This window comes from Sceloporus occidentalis, unplaced genomic scaffold (assembly GCF_023333645.1).
Source record: "Sceloporus occidentalis isolate IW3139 unplaced genomic scaffold, rSceOcc1.0.p SCAF_56, whole genome shotgun sequence".
Taxonomy (NCBI): Eukaryota; Metazoa; Chordata; class Lepidosauria; order Squamata; family Phrynosomatidae; genus Sceloporus; species Sceloporus occidentalis.
In genome coordinates, this window is record NW_028317036.1 from 6,128,774 (window position 1) to 6,155,564 (window position 26,791).

The 26,791-nt window shown below is 37.7% G+C and overlaps 1 protein-coding gene across 1 annotated transcript in view; it reads right to left on the minus strand.

Moving 5' to 3' along the window:
* Positions 1-5,879: 5,879 nt before the first annotated feature.
* LOC149287867 (laminin subunit alpha-1-like) overlaps positions 5,880-26,791 on the minus strand; it is a 59,727-nt gene continuing 38,815 nt past the window's right edge. Inside the window, exons 44-63 of the mRNA XM_089492455.1 lie at positions 25,991-26,145; positions 24,953-25,096; positions 24,166-24,299; positions 23,553-23,703; positions 22,628-22,752; positions 20,592-20,742; positions 20,112-20,256; positions 19,804-19,945; positions 19,176-19,290; positions 16,189-16,359; positions 14,853-15,004; positions 14,259-14,447; positions 13,742-13,922; positions 13,030-13,145; positions 11,887-12,076; positions 11,115-11,273; positions 10,568-10,721; positions 8,544-8,677; positions 7,115-7,337; positions 5,880-6,040 (exon numbers count right to left, since the gene is read on the minus strand). Coding sequence (XP_089348581.1) covers positions 5,880-6,040; positions 7,115-7,337; positions 8,544-8,677; positions 10,568-10,721; positions 11,115-11,273; positions 11,887-12,076; positions 13,030-13,145; positions 13,742-13,922; positions 14,259-14,447; positions 14,853-15,004; positions 16,189-16,359; positions 19,176-19,290; positions 19,804-19,945; positions 20,112-20,256; positions 20,592-20,742; positions 22,628-22,752; positions 23,553-23,703; positions 24,166-24,299; positions 24,953-25,096; positions 25,991-26,145 — 3,092 coding nt within the window. The remainder of the gene's footprint in view (positions 6,041-7,114; positions 7,338-8,543; positions 8,678-10,567; positions 10,722-11,114; positions 11,274-11,886; positions 12,077-13,029; positions 13,146-13,741; positions 13,923-14,258; positions 14,448-14,852; positions 15,005-16,188; positions 16,360-19,175; positions 19,291-19,803; positions 19,946-20,111; positions 20,257-20,591; positions 20,743-22,627; positions 22,753-23,552; positions 23,704-24,165; positions 24,300-24,952; positions 25,097-25,990; positions 26,146-26,791) is intronic.

Consider the following 26,791-nt stretch of genomic DNA (forward strand, 5'->3'; position numbering starts at 1 on the left):
AGGCATATCATGGGCCACAGTGCCATATTGGTGTGGCAAGCCTGGGGGCAGATGTGCGTAACTGGGGGACAGGCTGGAAAATACAAGAAATAAAAACAAAAAAAATATTTTTCTCAATCATAGCTTTTATTAAAAAAAATAGTTTACATGAATTAACATTTACTGGTAAAACTTTTTTCCTTTAGGGTCGTCTTATATTCAGGCTTTTTCTTTTTTCCTAAGTTAATATTCAGATTTTGGGGGGTCGTCTTATAATCAGGGTCGTCTTATAATCGAGCAAATACGGTATATATTTAGATCTTCTATAACATAAGCTGGTTGGGACCTAATGAGTATCCGTATATCTATGATGATGGTATATTTTCTCTTTCAGTGAAATAGAATTTGAGCCCCTATTTAAAAAAAATGTGTTAGACCATATATACAGCCTATACTATCCCTTTAAAACATTGGATATCATGCACATTTCACTACGATAGAAGGAATTCACTTTATGAAAGCAGAGTATATGTCGCTGTCCTTGAATGACATGAAGCAGGAAAAATGACCTGGGTACCTTCCTAAAATAAGTGTCTCTGGTTATTTCTATTTTGGGATATAGACATTCTTAAAGGTTCCAACAACTTAGCTCAAAACAGCTGATGTTCCATTTGTTAAAGGATTATGTTCCTTTAGAGATGATACCGAGGCAACGATTCTTAAAGAACTTTCCAATGATGTCTGGAATGCGACATCATTTTTATGGCTTTCTATGAAAGTAACACCCCTGAGGTCTGGAATATTTTTATATGTTCAGGCGATTGAACATAAAATAAATGCCATAGGGTTTGTCAATACACAAGTTCTTACTTCTTTCTTACCATTCACCATTTTTTCTCCCCGGTTAACCCTTTTATTCCCTTTTCTCCCCATCATAACCCCCTCTCTCTGGAGCCAACTGTTGACATAAGAATTAACTTGATTGATCTTTAGTTTTCTTTCACTGCCAGTGATGAATGAACTCATTGCATGTGTTAAGTATTGTGTATTAACAAATGTATACAACAAAGTTAATGTTATAAAATAATATGTTAGCTATTAACAATAAACTCTGACTTTCTACGGAAACAAGGAAGGGTAGGAGTTGGTGCATTTTTATAATTTACTGTTGTCACATAATGTTTGTATTTTGTGCTAAAATAAATTTCCAATATATGAGTTTCCAGTCATACCAATAGTGTGATTGACGTATGTGTTGTATGTGGGTTATGTACTAACAATAACATTCTGCCATGTTTGTACACGTCGCTGTGGTTTTTATTGCTTCTAAGCTCTATGAAGTACCAGTACCCAGGAAACGTTCTGAGCCCTTAAGGGAAACAACAGTAGAGAAAATGGATTTGGATCAACAACATGAGGCAAAACAACATTTATTTAGCCTGTGGCTTCAAAATTATCAAGTTAGTATCAAGGAAAAGTCATTTAGAAAGCAATAGTACATACTCCTGGTAAGGTTAAGTGTCCTGAAGCTACCATGTATAGTCCATGTCCATGTATAGACCACGCAGACATTCTGTTACTGAATTCCCTTTTATTAAGGCTCACATCAGATGTGTAACACAGTTGCTGCCTTAAGGACTAAAGGATTTTTTTGGCATTTTAGCTACCTGGTTTTGGAACATAATCCTTTCTCATTGAATTTAACTACACAAGTAGTATATCATTTGTTCAGAGAAGGCTTTACATTGTTTAGGAGTCTCATTTGGGTGAAAGTGTGGTGCAGTCTCATTGATTTAGCTATTTGGTAAGCAATATAGCCATGAAAAATTAGATAGGACTTCTCAAACTTGGGGTAAGCAATATATGGCCGTATAGTGTGACAAAATCCCCAATAGTAATGCCATATTTTTTTAAATGGTACTCATTGGGTATGCACTGAATTCTTGCTTTGTTTTGTGTATCTTATAACAAATGTAGCTGTCCTTTTATCCATGTAATCCAATGTCACTGATTAGCTAAGTGCGGTCTAGTCATCTGTTACACATAGAAAAATTAAAGAATGAAATGCTACTGTGCAAATACTTATTTTTATCACTAAAGAAAGCATGTACATTTTATTTTATTAAAGGTAGAAATAAAAGTATCACAGCCGACCTTACGGGTATTTCTTAATTGATGTACATCATTAATATACTACATTCCAGATAAATCACTGCTGATAAGACAGAGAACCAGTATGTGCAGCTTGAGTCAGCAGCTTCAGGAAAAGAGATACTCTGGAGCTTGGATCTTTAGGGCAGTCGGTGTGTATGGCTTTAAGTGGATATATCTTTATATAAATGCATGTAATTGTGCCTGTTAAGGCATTATGCCTTGTGTGACATATGTAAAGCCAACACAAGATGCTTGCTTGGCATTGAATGCAAATACATAAAATACAATTCAGTAAGTAAGCCATCGGGGCTCCATTGCTACCAGGAGCCCCGGGGCGAATGCTTAAGGTGGATTCCAAATTTACAATTACACAGCATATTCTTGGCATTAACTACTCTAATAATAAAAAGATAATGGTGACTACAAAAGCCTATTTGATTGCAGACAGTTAAAACATAGCCACTTAAGGCTGTGCCTAAAGATAAATATTTTTATGCAGACTTAATTATAGGTGTTTTAATTGCAGTATAATTACGGGCCACATGACGTATTCACACAAACCTGCTCCTCTCATTTGTTCTAGACAATTATATGATTGCACTAAAGCAAATTACATATGATCTGATATTGTCAAGTTCAATTTGTCAAAAACGTGGCTAGGAAACAATAAATTATAAGGTGTTGCTGCATAAATATTATCATGATCATTAAGTTTATGCTATATATTAACGGAGATGATGCTTTGAGTTAACTTTACTGTCCTTAGCACACATCACTGTGAAAAGAACATAATTCAGAATATTTTGTAACCAATACTGTATGCATTAATCTGCATGTTGTAAAATGTACAGATATCCACACAAAATGGGGTTCCATTTTATTTTATGTAAGACATAGACTGGGCTGTTCCTCTAATATTCACTAATCCTCTAATGTTCTCTAATGTCTCTGTATACTAACTAAATTGATGCACCTGTTGTGACAATTTCAGTTGTAAATGTGTTTGTGAGGGCTAAGGACTAAGCTCTGTACCCCCGCCAAGCCATCATCTGGTGGTCTAGATGGCAGATGGCTATTACTCTTGTTATTATATATTCTGGCGTGTATGTTGTTTTACATTCATGCTTCTGCTTCAGTCACAGAAGTTGTTATGACCACCTGGTCACCACACCCCAAGAGCCACCTTGTGGTGCTCGGCTTAGGAGCATTGCAAGGTGGCCATATTGATTTTACAGCTCCCTGGGCTGGTCAAAGGAGATCAGAGGATCTTCTCAACTGCTCCTCAGCACCCTTAGCATAAGAGAATTATTATGTAAATATAAATCAAATCAATATTCAGTGTAACCTCCCCTGCCTTCAAAACATCATCAATTCTTCCAAAAATCCTAAAGAACTAACCCCTCTTCAGGCACAGACTTCGGCAGATTCAGGCAGCCTCAGTTGCTTCTCTCTCTATATATATGTAATCCAAAACAGACTTGTTAATGTCGCAATCAGGGCTCGGGGGGGGGGGGGGGGGGGGGCATGCCATCACTTCCAGGACTCCTTTCTTCTTCTTTACACTGAAGATAGTCATTCAGCATATGTCTAGGCTGTATGTTTGGGGTCGTTGTTATGCTGCACAATTAATTTGGGGCCTCCCTGATGGTATTGCATGGTGGATTCATGTCTGCCTGCACTTTTCAGCATTGAGGAGACCATTAATTCTGACCAAATCACCAACTTCACTTAAGAAGTGCAGCCACAAACCTGCAAGGAACTTCCACCATGCGTCGCTGTAGCCTACAAACACACATCCTTGTACCTCTCTCCAGCCCTTTGGTGAACAAATTGCCTCCTGCTACAGTTTTTTCAGTCGCTTGGCGGCACTACTGAACATCTTCCCATTACAAAGGGAAGAAAGCATGTGTCTTTCAGCTGTAAGTCTACAAAAACTGACATATAATTCTCCATGACTACATCCGGGTTGGGACAAACACATACCAACCTTGCAAAGTCTGACCCTGGTTTTTGTTGCCAACTTTCAAAATTAAACATTCTGGAAATTGCCTTTATTTTAAAATGAAAGGAAAATCACCAATCGGAGGGTACTAAATTGATATATCCATGCTACCGTGAACACCAGTGTCGCCGGCCACAGGTTCTGTATCATTCAGATTACCTGAAAATTGCAACAGTGCACAGTATGCACTTACAACCAAAGGTTTTATTGCTGTATAACGCCATTAAAATTCGCGCAAGGCAGTAAGAGCAAAATGCTAGTAAAATTGCATGACACTGGTTATAAATCAATTATACAGTGTATATATATATATATATATATATATAGGGGGTGTGTGTGTGTATAAAGTGCCCCTGTAAAAAGGGCTCATGTGTCTGTATATAGTTGTAGCATTCCTCTGTATAAGGGGACATGTGCCTGTATATAGAATTATAGGAGGTATGGAGCAGAGGTAACAATCGGGTATCAGGCAGCGTAGTTACTATGTGGGAGAGGTAGGCATCATTCCGATACAGAGGAGTGGGTGTTTGTATAAGGAGAGGGGTAAGGTTCCAGTACGGGGCAGGAGAGAGATAAGGATTGGTAAGGGTTGCAGAGCTCAGGTATGGGGCAGAAGAGGGGGTAGTAAAGCCCCGATACAAGGCAGGGGGTGGTAATGCTCCAGTACAGTGATGGGGAAGTCTGATGCGGGGCAATGCTCTTATTCTGTGGGCTGAGGTATAGCACAGCTCGCTGTTTCTATATAGCGCAGTCAGTATAATGCCCCCACACAATGGCTGGGCTAAGGCCGCTTCTCACTGGCTGTGACCCATTATATAATTCAAATTAAACTAAAAAATAACATTGTCCAATGGGACAGCATTGTTGCAGTTCTCAAAAATATGTATTAAGAATATGTATTAATATGGAATCTGCAATACTTTTTCTTGTTATAGCTGCAAAACTTGGATATTAAGTATTTATGTTTTGGAATTCATTGTAAATCGGATGCACAGTCTAAGTTTTATGTAGTTAGTTATGAATAAATAGCAGATACAGATTTGTTGTTTATGCAGAGAGGGTAATAAAAATCAAAGCTATCAGACATTATTTTAAAAAAAAGGCAGTGATACATTAACGAAGTCATGCGTATTTTATTGTACATCATTTTGAGAAATGTTTGCATTTTAACAGCTCTTAAAACAATTAGCACTGAGCATAAAACAAAATACTGTCAGCAGCAAATGTATAAAGACAAAAATATTTCAATTTACTGCTATCCTACTGGAGGTATTTGTTGTGTTTTTCCTCAAAAAAAATTAAATTGCTAAAACTTTAAAAAAAAAAGTTCCTGAGTTGGAAATATGAATTAAAAAGTTTTGGAGCACCATTGAGAAAATGGGGTAACGGTTAATAAAAAAAAGATATATTTTCACATTAGATCAAAAACTGCCACCCTAGGTCCTATGGCAAGGAGACAGGCCCGAAATTCTTTATCGTGTTCTTAGAAGACCTGGGAAATTCTGGGGGTTTTGTGTACTGAATAACAGATTAAATAGGCTCTGTGTCCCTGTATCACCCAATACGTGTTTATATTTCAGATGGTGTCGTGGGCAGCACTTTGTGAGCTAATATTACTTCATGCTGTTACTTAAAGAGCTGGTTCCAAACCTACTTTGAGAATAACAGCATGTAAGTATAGACCTCCTCTACTTGATAACATCTTGTTCGATGAATGTATATGTAGGAGATATATGTCTCCTGTTTATTGTTCTGTTCCAGGACAGGAATGAGGAAAGACTCCGCGCATTTCAAAGGCTTTGCTGAAATCGCTGGCTTCAGTCTGCGTGCCCTTCACCAGTTTCATGTTGCGTATGCATCCGTGGAATGAAGTCTGGCTGGTCAAGCAGTTTTGCTTCACATCAGCTACATACAAGGGAAAAAAAAACCAAAGAAAAAGAGTGTCAATGTTTGTTTTCATTCCATTCTGTGCACCTTTGGGGACAGTTGTGGTGAAGCTGACATAGTTGTCAAAGGTGTTCCTTCACCTATGTAATGTGTGTACACATATACACACACATATATATATTAAAGAAAATAGTTCACAATTTATTTTTATAATTTTGTATATTTGTTTATATATTATACATGGTGATATGTTTTCCAATTTATCAAACAAATTCTAAATTAAAAAGTAGGTCCTTTCGAATATGGCTTTGGCTGTGATATGGATATTCATCAATGTATCAATGTAATAGCAGATTTAATAGCTTTCTGTAAGCAGTAATAGGGACAGAACAAGGAGCCGGATACAGCGAAGGACAGCATTCACTTTCACAAAGCTCCGGCACACAGCATTTCATGGTGAATGTTTTCCCTTAATAACTGCGTTATCACTTAAAAATGATATAACTTTAAAATGTGGACTGGAAGAGTTAAAGCAAATAGAGCTTGCAATTATTACATTAACCTGTGATCCTGGAAGTTGTTTATATATCTTACTTACATTCCTGCTATTAGTGACTCAAACTTCCTTCCCTATGGCTTTATGTTTTCACAGCGCCTCGCCTTATTTAATTAAGTTGACACAACACTGGTGACGTGATGGAGCCAACACTATTTTACATTGTATTTTAAATGTTTGGAGACATATCGTTTTATATTTAGCTTACAAACAGAGATCATTTTGAGGTATCGTACACCTGTATATTTAAATATATGTATAAGGGGCATATGTTGGCTTTGATAACAAAGAAATAAATTGAATAAATTCTAGCTGTGTCCCCAGTGGCAAAAGCGGGCTTTAAGTAATGATATATGAATACAAACGTTTAAAGGTGTCAAAACTGAGATCTCAATTGACCTTACCGAGAAGGTGCTAGATAAGTCTAAGATAAGCTATCCTAAATCTAAGACAAGACCACGGACGCATTAGTCAATGAGTCAGGGGATACTCTAACCAGAAATAATTCTTTGAAGATTACATTAAATTGCTCTTACCCGGATAGCCTCCCACATAAATCGGATTGTTAGTGTCTGCAGAGGTTGACTGGACATGTGGACTCTCTGCATTCACAACATTTCCATCCACCATAAGGACAATGCGATGTTTAATTTTACTGGCCTGAAGCTTATGCCACTTGCCGTCACATAAAGAGCTGGGGCTCTCTGGCTTGTACACTGCTGTTATTCTGCCGGCACCATTATTAACATGGAACAAAACCTGTCAAAATAGAACGCAATTATTAAATCAGTTCTGGTCATATAGTTAAAATTATCATTTTAAGATCATCCTTTTGATGGTACAGACCACTCTTCTCCTGATGCCTTGATGGTCTGCAGACTAGCAGAGACAAGAGGCACTGGGTCATCATAACCAGGCTCCCTTGGTCTCTGTGTATGTAGACCTCCACTGAAGGAGGAGAAAAGAGATACTTGCCACTGAATTCAGAGATCCTCCTACTCCACAATATAAATTATGTACATGAGTCTTTGGATCCCATTATAATGTCTCTGGTTTCGCTTTTGTGACACTACTCATCTGTTGCAGTTGTGTGTGCTCATGAAGCAGACAACAGGGCAGTGTGCTCAATCAGCCTATTAGAATAGGTCATCACATACTTGTTGTTGTCCACTATTCATTCAACATAGGGCTTCACGTTGTGTATGCAGATATACCATGGGTCTCTTGTGGAACTGAGATACCGTGTCAAGACAAGGTGTGAGTCTCTGGCTGGAATTAGGACAAAATGGGATAAAGCCCAACGGACTGTCACCATCAAAATGTTTACATAACCCGACAGGAAGAGCATTGTCCCCAAGACTGCTGGCTTTGTTATTGTGATTTTTAGGTGACAATATTTAGCAACATTTCCAACCCCAACGTCCATGACTCTTGCAAAGAGCAGTGGCTGTAGGTGGTTTCAATAAATTAATTTACTTCTGCTAAAAGATGTGACAGTTCCCCCTTAAAGTATCACACTAGATGGATCTATTAGAGACACCACGGACGATGCCTGTTAGGGGGTAAGGACGAAATGGTCTGAGAAAAAAGAAAACCCATTTGTAAGATGAGGTAAACATCCTCCTCTCAGAGGGTGGATCTGTGTGCATCCATCAGCAAAATCACAGACAGAGTGTATTTCCTACAAAGCATTAAAAAAATGTAGAAACGAGCTGGAAGAGGTCAAGGATGTGCTTCGTCCTTGGCAGGAAACATTTGAGAATCAACAAACTCATCTCATTTGTCTATGTTTTCCAAAAACTGTTTAGCGTTTAATTAAAATGAAACACATTCTAGGACATTTCAAGGTTTATAACCTCGGTGTTTTCTTATGCATATTTGATTCCTAGAATTCTGTCACTATACAGTTATATTTACATTTCTGATGTCAAAAGCATACACAAAGGACAGCCAAAACATGCTTACCTTGCCATGTATGATTTCCAGGCCAATGGCATCAACTTTAGCGCTGCTAATTCCAAAAAGAACACCGTTCATCTGTGTAGTGCGGAACTCGAGAGACACATTTACGTCTGAGCGGACTTTGTACCCCTCTTTAACTACAAACCAAAGATTTATAAAATAGAGATGTGTATATTAATGAAAAAGGCAAATAATGTCATTTTAAATGCACACTAACAAATATACTTGTAGGTTCCTCAGCAAGCAATACTTGTGATTTTTTAAAACAAAAGAACACGCCAGATGTGTTCACCAAATGACTAATACCAGTCCTTGTGGAAACCTTGACTTGTCATTATTTAAACATATATCTAATTAAGTCACCTGCATTCAAGCAGGGATATCAACCATAACATACTGGTAGCAAAAGCACCAATTGGGAGGCTTATATATGATCATAGCACTAAACTGTGTTTCTTAAGTTACATTAACTGTCCCTCTGTCTTCTGTTTTCTTCCCTAAAAGAAAAAGATGACTTTGTGCAGGGAGGTAGCCGAGTTCCTTAAGTTATCATAGGTTTTCATATTTATGAACAGTAGCCATGTATACATGAATTTGGTTTATTGGAAATATCAGCTTTATTATAGTATTAAAGATATAGAGTTTGATCTAGAAACAGTAAGTGTTCACAATAATTATTACCGTATTTGCTCGATTATAAGACGACCCTGATTATAAGACGACCCCCCAAAATCTGAATATTAACTTAGGAAAAAAGAAAAAGCCTGAATATAAGACGACCCTAAAGGAAAAAAGTTTTACCAGTAAATGTTAATTCATGTAAACTATTTTTTTTAATAAAAGCTATGATTGAGAAAAATATTTTTTTTGTTTTTATTTCTTGTATTTTCCAGCCTGTCCCCCAGTTACGCACATCTGCCCCCAGGCTTGCCACACCAATATGGCACTGTGGCCCATGATATGCCTTTTAACCCTCTATATGCCACTGTGCCCCATGGTATGCCTTTTGACCCCCTATATGCCACTCTGCCTCCAGAAATGCCTTATACCCCTATATCCCATTCTGGCATTTAGGGGGTTAAAATGCATATTATGGGGCAGAGTGGCATATAGGGAGGTATAAGGCATTTCAGGAGGCAGAGTGGCATTAAGGGAGTTAAAAGGCATTGTATAGAGCACTCTGCCTCCAGAAATGCCTTATACCCCTATATGCCACTCTGGCATTTAGGGGGTTAAAAGGCATATTATGGGGCAGAGTGGCATATAGGGAGGTATAAGGCATTTCAGGAGGCAGAGTGCTCTATTAAATGCCCCCTTAACGCCACTCCAGAAATGCCCTATGCCCCCATTTAACTAACACACACACACACACACTCTCTCCCCCCCCTCCCCTCCCCTCTCCTCTCCTCTCTCCTCTCTCCCCTCTCTCCCCTCTCAGCCCTCTCTTACCGGTGCTTCCAGCCGGGGCAGCGGGTTGACGTCGCCTTCTGCTGCAGCCGGAAGGAGGTGGAGTTGGCAGCGGGGGTTTGTATGCGTCCGTCGCGTATACTTTCCCCGGCTGTCAGAGATCAGAGATCTCTGACAGTCGGGGAAGGTCTACGCGACGGACGCAGACAACCCCCGCTGCTAGCCACACCTCCTTCCGGCTGCAGCGGACGTTGTCTACGCGGATCGCGTAGACGTCAACCCGCTGCCCCGGCAATACAGCAGGAAGCACCGGTAAGTGTGTATGATGGGGGGGGGGGTGAGACAGGAGGATCCAGGTCCCCTGCAGCGGTGCGGGGGATCTGGATCTTAGTCTCCTAATCAGACTCTATTTGAGGTCTGATTAGAAGACGACCCCGATTAGAAGACGAGGGGTATTTTTCAGAGCATTTGCTCTGAAAAAAACCTCGTCTTATAATCGAGCAAATACGGTATTTCTTAAAACCATGATTTAACCATAATTAAACCCGATAGGAACATACAAAGCTATTAAGTGTGAAAAAGTGTTTAGTATGCATAAGTGCTATTGAAGTCATATTTACCAAGGGCAGCAAATCCAGTTCCATCAAAGTAAGTTCCCTCTTGGACAGATGCGTAGCACTTATTTACTGCGTGTATGGAGATAGCGCTCTCCTTATCCAGTTGTTTGTTATTAATGGCAACATTGCCAATGCATGCTGGGACACTGTGTGTGATCTAAATGAAAGAGGGAATGACAGCTAATTAGTACATTGCCACCTTGTTAGCAACCATTTGGCCACAACCGTTTTCATTCCGAGACAAAACAAGCAACCATAGAATTTAAGGGAATTTGGCTTATCTGTCCATCTTTTTCTACCTTGTCAGTCCTCAAACTGTACTTGGCCATCAATAGCCTGTGCTATATGGTGCAAATAATTGAGTAGTGTATATTCTCAAGACAACATCATTTTTACCTTGCCACCTTGTTAAATAATAGTGTTTCAGTCACTGGTATGTAGGTGACCTGGTACATTGCCAATAACCCTCTATATGTGAACACGTGCAATATAATATATATATAATATTTTTTTCTCCAACATTTTGTTTCAATACAAGCAGTTTACTTACATTCCCAATGCTCTTCGCTGTATAGTCTAGTGGAAGTCCAGCAAGATAAAGCTTCCCTTCCACATCCAAAGTATTGCTGTCCCCTGGAGCACTAACCGATGCCGATTCCTGACCATCAATAGTAATCGTACCTTTTCTTTTATAATATTCTGTTATTACCTGAAAAAAAAACAGATGGCAGTGACATATAATAATAAAGACAGGATACTAGATTGAGCAAAACATTTACAAAATTATATTTCCTAAATATTCTAATATAGGATCATATTCTTGCTTCTTAATATGTATTTCATATTAATGAATGTATTATAACAGTGTTGTGTGACTTCATTAAAGGGGCACTTCAGTGTGTACACTTACAAATATCACCACCAGTGCATCGACGACCACCAATTCATTTTTGTTTGCTGAAAAGATGATTTTCAGTATTATCGTTGCTGTATGGTGCCGATGAAAAATAGGCCTAGAGACTGATTCTAATAACGAAATGATTGGCCATTGTGCAGTAGATTAAAAAGGTGAAATAAACTAATGATGAGGCAGAGGTTTTCTTCTTTTGTAGGGGAGTAAATGTGATCAAACGCTGGTCTCCGGCCCGCATATTGAAGGCACACGTGGGAAAGCAGAGCCTTACCTAGAGACTTACTTAAACAGAGTTTTACTATAAATTCCCAGGCATAACTCAAATATCAGCTAGTTGAGATTTTTGGGGGTTGATAATGATAATTGTTCACATCTCAAGTAACTGAAGATATAAGCAGCTGTCACTTACTGTGTGCCACTTTCCATCATTAATAACAGCCGTATGGAAAGCCTGAGTCCGTCCTTTTCCCATATCAAATAAGAAATAAAGTTTCCCTTCATGAAGTTGAAGTGCAGCGTAATCCATCTGGTTCTGGTGAGCCATATAGTAAATAAGACCACTGGTGGAATATGTCCTGAGAGTCAGCTGTACAGAGAGTCTGGGAAAAAGAATTTTATTTAATTTCATATTTCTTTTTCAGAAATGACTATAAGTTACCAGTTTTCTACTAATCCATGAAGGAGTATACACTTGGAAGTTTATCAATTATTTCCATTAATAAGCAAAACATATTCAATAATATAATAGCAGATTTAAAAGTGTATTGTAATCAGTTTGATTTTAGAACATTTTGTAATTACTATGATGTATTATACATCAGGTAGTGACATGTAGGTCACCGGCAGGAACTATATCTCCAGACGCAGCATCCTTAAATGAAAAGTCTAGTTTCCAAAATAGTTTTATTATTTCATTTTGCATTGACTCCAATGTAATTAGGGCATACAACCTTTAGTGATAGGAGTTAACATATCTATCTCATTTAAGGCCTCTACTGACAACTGGAAGCATTGGAACGCAAACATCATCATACTCAGAAGCAGTCTCATTGTCACTGACAAGCATGGGAGTTCTACTGGACACGTGCAAGAAGCATACTGCAGTACGAACCTTGCTCTCAGTAAAGGTGCTGGAGGAGGAGTTAAATGAGAAATAAAAACTTGAATAACTAAAGAATGTTTGCACAGTTCTGCATGCAGTAAAATGATATGGAGTCCATGCAAGATGCATTTAACATGGAAATAGGGCTGGAGTGCTCAGTCAAAGAAAATAATCTCATTTATTCCTAGCTTAGTATCATGGAGGTTGTGGTTCCTCAACAAAAGGAACTGTACAAGACGGATACCCCTACCAAATAGAGCAAAATCAATTGATTACAAAACATGACAAAATAACAAATCCATCAGCTGACGTGAAACTGTAACCTGAGCATATCACCATAAAGGTTTGTCGACATCTCTTTGAAAGTTATAATAACATGTTTACTTGTCTTGGAAAGTACATATGTTCTTAATTATTATATATTTATAATCAGCTTTACAATGTACTTACTTTCTTCTGACAGCTGATTGGTCAAAAGGCAGTACAATGTGGCTTCCCTGAGTGAGGCCAAACTGGTGAGCATCTGGCACATGGTCTGGCAGCATCTCCAGCGCGCACTGCAATGGCTGCAGGCAAAAATGTCACTTTTATAGATATATTGATTTGACAAATAAATATAATATAAACTATATTTTCAAACATTTAAAATGACAAACGCTTTTCAATGACAGGAGTTGTGAACTAACCAGTGGTGAGGATAAACTGGTAAAGGACCTAATATCTGTATGAAAAATAACGGTTTTATTAAAGATACATTTTCTTAAAATAGATTTTACGGCATTGGTCCTAGAGGAGCAGCATACTCGTGTAACAAGATGTAGACACACATGACCTTCTAGGGACCCCTGGAAAAAATTTTTACCCCACAACTTAGACTGCCATTTTTTATGGATCCTACGTATCAGCACCATGGTACAACACAAACCCTACTGTTCATTCTGATGGGACATCGTCTACTACTAATAGATCAGTTGTTGCAGAGCTAGCTGACCCCTAGGAATTCTGGGCTTAACTTCTGACCCTTTTTGCCACTCCCCGAATGATAAATCACTGCCCCTGTTTGATTCAAAATTTACTGGTGTCGTTTATTCTTAATTTGCACGGAACTCATGGTTATTAGAAAACCTTATCAAATGGGAATTTCTAGAATAGACTGTTTTACCTTAGTTACAAATGATTTCTGTATGGGGGTAGTTAATTTTCTCTCTGTGACAGGCTGAGCAGGCGTTGCAGTCGGCAGAACTTCAACTTCCAGCTGGGCAATGGATTTAGGCTTCTCTGACAGCATGCAGCTATCCATATGAACCCCTTCATATTTCAGGACATTGGTGAAATCCATCTGCCTTTATTGCAAAAGGGAAAATGTATTATTTTGTACACAGTTTATTGGCAGTTTATTTTTTCCTTAAAAAGAGAATTAACACTTACATAAAGCAGAGTACATAAACTAAACAAAAATAAAAGTTGAGTTTATTTAAATATTTTATAAACTAAAATATATCTTTGTATAAATAAGTGTTGAACTTAATTTTTTAAATTAAAAATATTGGTTAACACAAGCATTAAAACAGAACTCCCGCCATTGTTATTGCTGTTATCAGTTTAAAAATAAGTTATCTAAAGTTTTGTGCTTTTTTTTTTTTGGATTAATGCATATTAGACAGTATTATGAAACTTACTCCATATTTACAACCAGATTGCGTATACATCCGTAGAAAGACTGGCTTGTTTTGAGGGGGGCTGTACCCATTTTACCAGGGACTCCACCGACATAAAAATTGGAAGCATTTATAGAGATGGAATCGACAGATGGTCCGTTCATCTTCACCTCGGAAGGTTTTCCTTCATCCACTTGTACATTCACAAGTCTAAAAAAAATTATGTCTAAATTGTCAATTCTGCCCACTTGACCCACTTGATAACTGAAGTCCTAAAGAAGTCATAGAATTTATATTTTTCTCTAGCAAAGATTACAATATCTTAACAACATAGCAGATAAAGGTTTTATATGTGTGTATATATATATATATTTATTAAAGAAATAGCATAATAGTATTATGTTGTACAACACATACAGAGAGACAGAAAAGCAGTTTCAAAACAAATTATAATTAACTTTATTTATGGAACTTTATTAAATTCCTAAAATTTTCTATTATATCTTTCCCTTAAAATGTATCATTTGTCATATATGAAGAATATGAAACATTCCCTGATGCATCTTTCTACACTTTCTAGAGTTTATAATATAAACCTATATATTTTGCAATCACCTCTTGTTCCGGATAACAATAATAGAGTGTTCTTGTCCATCACTAAAGGTTCCAGTAGGTGATTTGATGATGACCTTTCTTGTGCTGGCACCATCCACAGGGTTGATATGGAATTCAATATGTCCATTCACCAGCATTATAGCAAAGAATGGCTAAATGAAAATATATGGTTTAAAAATCTATATGTTAGTTCTGAGGGCTGAGATTCCCATCAAAGCGATACACGAACATGGACAGTACCGATTTATATACATTCAAGGACCACATGAGGCCCTTGTCAGGGAAGAATGTTCCCCATGGGCAGCAGATAACACAAGGACAGTTTTTAACCCCTTAAAACATCCTTTAAATGGTCTAGATGACCAAAGATGTAATAGTCTTCTGTTTTTTTTAAATTAGACAGGCTGGGGTCTCCACTGACAGCACCGATCCAGTGTAACAGTGCTCGACACGAGTGCCGATTTCCTCAGAATAATGGAGAATGCCTGAGCGATAACATGTAAAAGGTTTCCAGAGCCTCTGATGAGAAAACAGCGTTTCCCCTCTTAAAAAAATATTTTAAAAATTAAATTACTTTTTAAATAATAAAAAAAAATGAAAATAATAAAATAAATTGAATAATAATAATTAAATGTCTTGTCATGTAATGTCACAATGACATCACGATACCATCCGGTTCTAAGACCTTTAAGAACCTCAAAGGGATCTTCAGTCTAAAAAGGTGTAAAAAAAAAATAATTTAAAAAAAAAAAAAAAAAAATTAAAAAATATTTGCATTTTGCCAAAAATAAGGAAAAATAGTGTAGTATGTAAGGGGTATAAGTCTACTCAGGGGATGTTTTTGAACATAAATCGGAGAGGGGGGTTATCACTGGGACCTAATTTGTGAAAGAAAGCAAAATTGGGGGGGTTTTACTGTTTTGTTAAAATATTATTCATAATAAATTACAATATACACACAAGTGGTATAAGGAAGATGCCCTTTCTGTTCTTGTAAAAACAATACATAACTTGTGTGGGTACAGTATATATATATATATTATATATATATATATATATATTACATTATATACAGTCTAGTGCTCGTAACATTTTGACACACATGATATAAAAAGTACATTTACATTTATAGGACTCATCTTGCTTTTCAAGCAAACTACAGGTTTACTGTTATAATAAAATATCTGCCCTTCTTTGGAGCTCTCATTGTCCTGCAACAGGGACCATTCACCAATCTCTGCAATTTTATAAAACTGTCATAAATCTAAATTATTTGTGTAAATATGTTTCATAAAATTATAATAATAATAACAATAATAATCATTTGATTACTCACCAAGAGAGCTTGCCTGCGACTGCGTTTTTCCGCTCCCTTGCTAAATCCAGCCACGATAATTCCAGATTCATTGAGTGTGGAGAACGATACCATTAGCTCTGATTCTGCTGCCAATGATACTGGCTGCATTTCCACGTAGCCATCTTTTAAAACGGTAATGCTACGAGTTGGCTACGGCAGGAGAAAGACACAAAAATACTTTAGTGGTTGGATTCATTCACTCAGATTACAGTGGATTAAAAATTGTGGAGTCTCACAGATGCTATCAAATGAATAATAACAAATAAAAATATGCGTATTGGTTGATAGATATGAAAATGGTAATCAGATTAACCCCTTAAGGACCAGGCTGTGTTTTACCTTTTGTACCATTGGGACCGAGGCTGTTTTAATACTTTTGCGGTGTTCGTGTTTAGATGTAATTTTCTCTTCACTCATTTAGTGAACCCACACAAATTATATGTTGTTTTTTTCAGGACAAGAAGGGCTTTCTTCATATACCATTGTTTTAATCATATTATCTAATTTCCCATAAAAAAAATAATAAAATATGATGAAAAATGTAAAAAAAACCCACATTTTCTGACTTTTACCCCAAAAATCTTTTACTCATCCAAAAAAGCTAATGAAAAACCCTACTAAATATATTCTACTATTTGTCCTGAGTTTAGAAATACCCAATGTTTTTATGTTTTTTTGCTTTTTTCTGCACGTTATGGAGCATTAAGTACAGGTAGCGTTTTCCTATTTCAAAACCATTTTTTCCAAATCTGGTAATTCTTCCCCCCATGTGCCATTTCGGGTATCTTTGAAGCCGGCCAATGCAATTTACCCCATCAAATCATATATTTTTGAAAACTAGACACCCCAAGGTATTTCAAATGCTAGTATTTTAACCCTTTCCATGCATGAGATTCTACCACCAGCCTTTGCCACACTTTGTGTTAGTATTTTTTTGGTATTTTTTTTTACACAAATTGTACTTTGGGTATACATTTATAGCTCCAGGTATACGTCACTATCAAACAACACCCTAATATGTGTTCAATAACATCTCTCGAGTACAGTGATACCACCCATGCATGGGTTTGACTGCTGTTTGGGGTTAAAAGGCCACATTTGGGAAGTGCGCTTTTTTTCCCCTATTTTGGTCAGTCTGTGCCTATGCCCTATCTTTGAGCCTGGCCACTACAATTTACCTCATAAAACCATATATTTTTGAAAACTAGACACCCCAAGGTACTTAAAATGGTAGTATTTAACCCTTCCCATGCATCAGATTCTACCACCAGCCTTTGCCACACTTTGTGGTAGTATTTTTTTGGTATTTTTTTTTTCACAAATTGTACTTTGGGTATACATTTATAGCTCCAGGTATACGTCACTATCAAACAACACCCTAATATGTGTTCAATAACATCTCTCGAGTACAGTGATACCACCCATGCATGGGTTTGACTGCTGTTTGGGGTTAAAAGGCCACATTTGGGAAGTGCGCTTTTTTTCCCCTATTTTGGTCAGTCTGTGCCTATGCCCTATCTTTGAGCCTGGCCACTACAATTTACCTCATAAAACCATATATTTTTGAAAACTAGACACCCCAAGGTACTTAAAATGGTAGTATTTAACCCTTTCCATGCATCAGATTCTACCACCAGCCTTTGCCACACTTTGTGGTAGTATTTTTTTTATTTTTTTTTTTCACACAAATTGTACTTTGGGTATAAATTTATAGCTCCAGGTATACGTCACTATCAAACAACACCCTAATATGTGTTCAGGAACATCTCCCGAGTTCAGTCATACCCCACATGTATGGGTTTGTCTGGTGTTTGAGGTTAAAATGCCACATTTTGGAAGTGCGCTTTTTTTTTTCCCCATTTCGGTCAGTCTGTGCCGATGCCCTATCTTTGAGCCCGGCCACTCCAATTTACCCCATCAAACCATTCATTTTTTTAAATTAGACACCCCTTGGGTATTTGAAATGCTTTTATTTAAATTTTTCCACGTCAGGATTTTTGGGAAGATACAGCGCTAATTTTAGCACTTGCTCATAATAATAAACTTTATTTTTTTATTTTATTTATTTTACTCTTTTTGGACTTTTTTTTTACATTTTGCTGGAACTGCATAGTTCCTCTAAAGCATAATAATTTTTAAATGTTACCATGTTTTTTTTAAGCTTTTTCTTTTTTTCTTTTTTTTTTTAATATTTTACTAATCACATAGTGATTAGAAAGCTGGCCTCCATTGACTTGTATGGTTGAATGCAGTACCTGTATTCAACCAGCAAGTGGAGCCAGAGTTCTCTAGAAGGTCAGGAGACCGTCTAGCGAACTTTTTCAACTTTATTATTTTTTTTCCCGGGCCGCCGCCATCTTGCGGATGGTGAAGACTGCGTGCAGCTGCGGCTGCGACCGCTCTCCGGAGCGGTCACAGTCCATCAAGAGGTAAGTGTTTGGTGTCGCTGGATGCCTGAAGTTTAGGAGGTGATCGTTGATCGCCTCCTAAACGCTTTTAAAACGTATGGCGTATTTTACAATGTATGGCGGCTGTTGACGCCCCGGGGAGGGGCCAGACATGGCCCATCATGCCGATCTCGGTGTTGCTGAATGCCTCGACATCGAGGCATTACAGCAACACCGTTTAAGCTTAGAAAGTGATCATTGATCACTTTCTAAGCTTGTTTAAGTCTGATGACGTGTCAGGCACGTCATAGGTCGTTAAGTGACCGTTTTGCATGACGTGCCTGACCCGGCAATGGACGTTAAGGGGTTAAATGTACCTGATTGTAGGTGCTGTAAGGTAAATGTATAAACTTTAGTTAATGCATCTATGATAACCTAAACTGTATTGAATTTAGTAAGTGAAGAAAAGCAGGAGTTTGGAGGAGAGCTGCGATATATAATATATGAGGTGACTTCTGAGACATTTCACTGATTATACTTGGCATTGCCTCATATCATTTGGATAGGAAGGTTTCTTACCTCCAGTTTACAGCCTTTTCTTACACCATAGGCATTTCTTAGCAAGTCAAAATTTGAGCGGGAAATCTCCAAGTTCTTTATACAGCCCACATAAGACCTGCTGCTAAGCTGTTTTCTAAAATCAAGAAAGATTTGCAATTGATGTGATAGAAACATAATGAACATGTTTGAAAATGTTTTAGATAAATGATACTTTCTTTATACTAAATTTAAATAATCTCTGTTGGCTTGAAGTAACTTTTTCCCCCAAAATTCACAATTTTTTCATAAAAATTGTCCGGTTGAGTTCCATTTAAACACACATCTCTTCTAAGGGGAGCCATCATTAAAACATTTATTTAGTTTTTCTGCAAGAGTCACCCATTAGAGCAGGGGTGTCAAACCTGCGGCCCTCCAGCTACTGCAGGACTACATCTCCCATAATGCTCTTTCAGCTAAGGGGCTGGCTGAGGAGGATGGGAGATGTAGTCCTGCAGCAGCTGGAGGGTCGCAGGTTGGTCACCCCTGCTTTAGAAGATCAGTCTGGGATCAAATAATGTCTTCTTGTTTTCAAACAGAGGTTTTATTTACTAATGCAGTTCATGTTAGTCCAAAAATCTACAAAGAAAATTATAACTAGACACAATACCTAACACTCCTGGATCTGGGAAGTCCACCAATATAAATAGGATCCTTATCTGACCGGTTAAGGTCTGAGGCAACGCCTGGAGCTTCTCCTTGCTTGGTTTCTCTCTGGGTTGAGTTGTAGGAATCCATCACAGCCAGTATACCTTTGTCACAAGAGAACACATCAGTCTTAAAATGAAACTTCAAATACTTCACTAGTTGAAATGATCTACAACAAGTCCTTAGAGGCCAAAAAACTTCACAAAGAGTGTCAAGAATGGCCACGACAGACACTTGACTGGTTTGTGTGTGTGTGAGCTTCAGCCGTACCTTGCTTCCTGTTGCGCTGGAAGGCTACTTTATGCCATGCTCCATCATTATAGCGTCCATCTGTCATCAGTATCAGAGGTCCTGATCCCAATTCGACAGATACTCTCAGTTTACCGTCCACCATTTCCATAGATAAATAATCTCGCTGATAAAACAAGAAGAAAGTTTGATCAACTTTGTTGAACCATACTGAGCAGCTAAACACTAGGATGTTAAACTTATTTCACCAACGTGTCTACCAGTTAAATAAATTAGCTTAAAAAAGCGAACCTTGACTTATTCTAAACATCATCTGGGTATTGCTTTAAGGCTTGGGTTCATCAACAAGTAAACAGCTGGACAAAAAACCAAGCACCAAAAAGCAAGGGATTAGCAAGAAAACATGTGTTTTCATTTTTAAATTATTAACTTTTAGAAAAGTAGAAAAAGTAGAAAACAATAGCTGGAAGAAATGAAAATAACTGAAGGGCAAGGTCTTACTGTTCCATTGGAAGCAAGATACAAAAGAAGGCCATTTGGAGCGAATGTTCGGAAATGGATAACTATCTGAGATGAAGTGGAACGAAGCGTCTTCTCTACAATAGAATATCCGCTGCCGTCAAAATGGAAAGCAGTTTCTTCTTCTCGTGGGCTACAAATACAAAAGGGAAAATTTCAGTCAAGCCATATCGTGGTGGACAAATGTTGGCACTATAAGTGCCATTGAGATAACTAGTATATGATTAAGAATAGTATTGCAGGTGGATATATCACAATGAGGCAAGTTTAATACCTGTATGTGATTTAACAAGGGGTAACAACATTTACTCATCTCCATGATAAAAATCAAGTGTAATTAATAGCAGTGCTCTACCGGGGAGTTGAATTGGGCCAGGCACAGGCACTTTAAGGCCAGCGGCCCATAAGTGACGTATGTATGCAGATGCATGCTACACTCTTACACTCTCTCATGGTGCAGCTGCACATTAAAAGGCCAGATCTGTCATGCAAGCGGCAGTTAAGGTAAGTGACTGGCGACAGCTGGCACCGGCCCACCTGGCATTTGCCCCGGGTCGCTCGATGGCCAGTTCGCACCTGTTTAACACAACATTTTAAAAATGTTCCCATTTCAATTGTATACCTGTTGACTTACTATAGCTACACTCATTGCAAACGACTATGACAAACATGGAGCGTGTCCACTGTTAATGCTTTTATAGGAGTAACAATGAAACTATCTGGAATTATGTAGAATTTATTAATGCAAACAACTACATAACTAACATTTGGAATACACTAAGAACTTAGACGCCTGCAGAAGTTTTACGCCTTATAACGCTCTTGCTGGTAAATATAAGTTGTAATATTGCCACCTGCTGGTATGAACGTGTCATAACTACTCACTCACAAAACGGTGGTGTTACGAAGGGTTGAATCCTACATTCATATAATTTACATTTGTAATATTTAGGGGTGTCCCATCACCCATTAATTTGAAGGACATATGTACATTACATTTTACTTGTTGCTGAGTACTACTACCTTGCAGTATGTACTCACAGAACAGTTCAATAACCGATTTCAAGTATCTGATTTTCAATTGTGGGTAGCATGTGAAAATTCTACATAATTTTAGGAAGATTATCCGTTATATACATATTATATGTCATGGCTAATGGCAGATGTGTCATTCTACATTGGAATTAATTATTGCTTCTCCAAAAGCTGCACAAGGGGAAAAGGCAGCGCATGTTAAAATTATTTGAAAATAAAAAAAAACAGTGGTTACTAAGAGTTATTTAGGACTTAGCATTAAAATATATAGCTAGGAAAAATATTCCTTGTGAACAAAAATTAAACTTTACACATTTGCATATTTTAACACATTCCTAAAGCCTACCCACTTTGTATGGGAAATTAATAAAATATGTTTTAGCCATGCTCTGTAGACACAAATAAAAATAGGATCAATGTGTCCATTTTAGTGATTAAAGCTGCTATCTGTGTTAGAGGCGAGTACAATTTTCCATAAAAAGATAAAACCAAAAAAAAAAAAATAAAAATCTATAAAATCACGCTCTCTGCTTCCTGCAGGAATTCCAGCATCATTTAAATTCCCAGACGTGTAAAAACAAGTAGAAAACACTTTTCTTATAATTTTCCATATGTTTAAATGTTTTTTTTTTATGTTTTCTATTTTGGTGTGAAACTGTGCCTCTAACAGTAATGATGGGCTGAACATGAAAAGGAACAGAATATCCTCCTGCAGCCACTTTAGGTTTTGTAGATCAATAATAGTATGTCAGGCTTCTAGCTGAATACCCATTATAGGTTTAGGATGTAAATGTTTGCATTTTACATATTTATTTTGTTGACAAAATATTAAATAAACCAAATATATTTTATTTTATTAATTAGGGGGGGGCAGAAGAGCTTCTCTAAAGAAGATAAGTGAGCTTACAAAACATACATTAGTAAAAGGTAGCATGACAATAATATAGAAATAGCATTAATACTTTTAGGAAGCTAAATAATACCTTCCATAGCATCCCCCACATTTGCCCTCTCTCTCAACATAGTTCCATAAACCAATGGAGTGCCCATTAAGGAACGCCTCGCCCATGCAACCTTTAAAATCTGTGGTCTCGACTGCTGTTGATTTCTAGGAAAGAAAAATACACGGATAATTAGCCATGGGATTTGTTTATACACATTTTAATGTTATTTTTAAAAATATATAACTATATGGGAAAGCAGAACCTCTCCTGATGTCTTTAGGCAGCCTACAGGTCTGTATCTAAGCGTGATAACATCAGGCAAGCCCTACATACTACATGTGGAATAATGCATACATATTTTAGGTAGAGGACATCAAAGGTCTGTCAAATGCCTGTTGAACAAACATGTTTTTGGACTATGTTCTAGCACACTTCTCTTTGACTCTGCTCAGACATCTTGAATGCATCCTAGGTTACAATGTGGTGAAGATACTGATTTTGGCTTATGCCAGTGTCTACATGCCAAGCTATATCTACTGATATAGTGATTTTTATATAAAGCAGGTTGAAGTCTGGTGGGATTTTAGTAAATATACCCCTATGGGAGGCAGAATCCATACATCTAACGCTAGGTGGGGCGGTTTGGGCTTAATATCCATGAGTAAGGGAGAAGGAGTGTGAACCAGAGCAGGGTTTGGGCTGCTCCAGGTTTCTGTACACCTATAAGATGGCTTTCCCAAATATATATATATATATATATATATACATACATACATACACATACTTCTGTTTCACAATGATACAGCAACACAAAGGTGCAAGTAGACCAAATTATGGAGCTTGAGTCTATAATATGATTAATCATTTCTTTTTTCTATATTGTAGGTTTAACCATGTCTAAAATGATTATAGGTAACATAAATCAGTTCACGTTCAAAAAATGCATTTCATCTGGGAAATATACCTGTAATTGTCCTCCTATTCCCCCAACAAACATCAATGTTGAGTTATCGATGTGGAGTATGGATGATGTGCCAGGTGAAGATGACATTTTGGCTGTGGGCTTCTGAGAAGGGCCAATTTCTTCCACAGTCAATGAACCTGATTTACCAAACCTGTGAAGACGAGCCATGGATGTTATAATGAATGATACTACAATATCATATTTGTTTAACCAACTCTCTCAACTAATTAGTTTTGTGTTTTTGTTGTCTTTGTGTCTATCTAACTAAACGCATACATACACTGATCCTGTATAAAATGTTATAAAGTGTTTTTTTTCAACCTGGAAGGAACGTCTCAGTAATTGGTACTGAATTTATTTATCAGAGAAGGTCAACTATATTAAATTACGTCTCAGCAAAATTACTTTTTGATAAAAGATAAAGTACCAGAACACAAAGGAATTACATCAAAGTATAGAGTGGAAAATGTGGGGTTCAAGTTTGAAGATATTTTTTGGTGGTAAGTAAGTACAGTAAATGAACTCTTGTAGAAATGGTCACACTAAAGAACAAATAATTAAAATCCTGTACAATTGCCATATGTTTTACTGGTCACATCTAAATAAGCTTTACCTTGTTGCGTGTATTTTATGCCACTTGTTATTGTTTATCTGGATATCAGGTTCTTCGAGCCTTACAGATCCTGTGCCCAGGTCCCAAAGGAAGGAAACCTTGCCTTTCAGCATTTCTACCGCCATGAAGTCAGCCTGCAAGAAAACAGACACAAACAAAATAAACGATCAATGTGCTAATAAAGCCCCATTTTTCAAATGCTGTAATTTCATTAACATTACGACTAGAAGTTTCATTAATAATATAATCCTTTTCACCGTGTAATAGTTCCCTGGAATATCTGTTTTACGTATGTTCATATATACGATTACTTTAGTTGCATACTGTAGATCAAAAAGACTTCAAAACTTTTGTAGCCGCTTTCATGTTCAGTGGCCAGGTGAACGCCAGGTGAATGCGCCACTCATACAGACACTCTAGTTTTTGATCGGTTCCCCCAAGCAGAACTGGGAGAACATGAAGACTCAATACAATGGGAGAACAACTCGTAGGAAACTTTTAGCCCCCAAGTTATTGATCGTCGAACATTTCTTGGAAACTCTGATTTGAGTATCTATGGAACATAATGGAGTCTGAAGCTAAGAAGTATCCCAATGCAAGAACGGCCAGACTGGCGAGTTTCTCCACGAGATGGGCAAATTTGCACTCTAAACCTCTAAGCGAATGACTGTAGAGGGACACGATCTTTTCTTAGTAAATGTTCTTTAAATTTCTCTTTACTGCATGATACATCTGGCATTGAAATGGCTTTTTGTCAACAAATGCATGAAACATTAAAGTCACTCACTTTTGTGCTGCTGCCCAGGTAGAAAAGCAGGTTGTCCGGCTCGCCGGTCTTAACATTAAGAGTTAGAGTGCTGAAATGTGTAGAATAGAGCTCTGGATGGTAAGAGCGTACACAATCTCTGTCGGCTGAAACAGCCACTTTAATCTGCAAAAATAGAAAATAATTTATTATTTATATCGAAAAACAATTGCTCGTTCAGTACTTTGTGCTGTAGAGTGCTTTATAGCTAAATTATATGGACTATTAACATAAGGAAACATTATACTCAATCTGTGAAATGGTAAGTGGACCAGAACCAGTATAGAAATAAAAAACAAAATACTGTCTGCGCTTCTCACCCTAATAAAGTTGGCAACAAATATATAAACATAATATAAATGAGAGGTTTTGGTTATATGAATTGGCCAAAGCATAATTAAGCTCACCCGCCACATCAAGGCACACTCTCAATAGGGTGAGAACCTACTCTCACCTCCTACATAGTGGGCACACAAAGCAGTTTATACTGCTACCAAAACCAGATTAATGTGTTGGGGGAGGTGCAATTAAACCTCCTCCCATTTAACCCCTGGACAGCAAGCTGCAACCAGACTGATGAGGAGCCAACAACCTCAAATATGTGCAAACAGGGAAAAGAAAAAATGTTGGTGAGCTAAGCTAGTCTCAGGCTCAAATAATACAAATGTATAATATGAGGCCTACCATATATTCATCTATAAATCCCCAGAAAACCCAAAAACTATTCCAACACACTGGATACATGCAAAAATTCTTCCAAATATCCAATTTTTGTTGCAAAGAAATATTTGGGTTTAAAAAATATGATAATATGTTTTTAGATATGTGTTTTTCTTGGAAATCTGCTTCCACTTGTATGGTAACTGATAAAAATAGTGCCTCTTTTAACCCTCGGAGGGGTTGTTTTTATGATACTGAGACTTCTAAATATGCCTTATACTATCTATGGCTGACTAATAAGTCATCAGTAAAAGGTAATAGTTGAAACTCTTTTTTCCGTAACACTTTTATCACACTTACGGATGCGGCCTGTTTACGGGCCTGACTAATAAGCTCTTTAATTTCAGATAGATTTCTGCTTAGGTTTTCCTCAAGCAATTTCAAAGGTTTCAGTCTATCCAATAGAATGTTGGCCTGCGTTTCCACTTCTTTAATTCGGCTTTCCGCTGTTACCGCTGGTGAAACAAAACATATTTAGAAGCTTGCACATACAGTATACATAAAAACATTAACATAGGTGAACCTTATATTCGGGTGCGTTGTGTGTTCTTAGCATGGCCTTTGTCATGAAGAAAAGTCCTACTACCGGCAACCAAGCGGCAGCCAGCCAGTTCTGCCAGTGCCTACCCGACAGCCGTCTGCAGCGCAGTCCCATCGGGCTGCAGGCAAATTTGTGATGCGCACTAGAGGGCCAACCTGTGCCGCGCAACAAGAGGCATCCCTGCGATGGATTTAAAAACCCAGAACTGCTATTAAGAAGCACCCTATTGTGTTCCTGTTATACGTATCAGGAGAATCTGTTCCAGAACCCAGCTACCAAACCCAGCTATCCCGACTACCTGCGCTGTGTACCAACCTTGGCTTTTTCTGACTACTTGTTTAGTATAACAAACCCAGCGCTGGCTACTGTCTGACCTGGCATTCTGTGGTACCTGTATATGTGTATATATCTCCACACTATTTGGATCACCAAAGTCCCTGTCTTCTTATTTTGGGGCTCAACCTCTTGAGGCTGAAGGCTCTATCAGGCCGAAGAACTGTCATGGTGTGTACGCTTCTGGTTCACTGCAGTTGTGACAGCTCTTCGGGGGGAGGGAGACC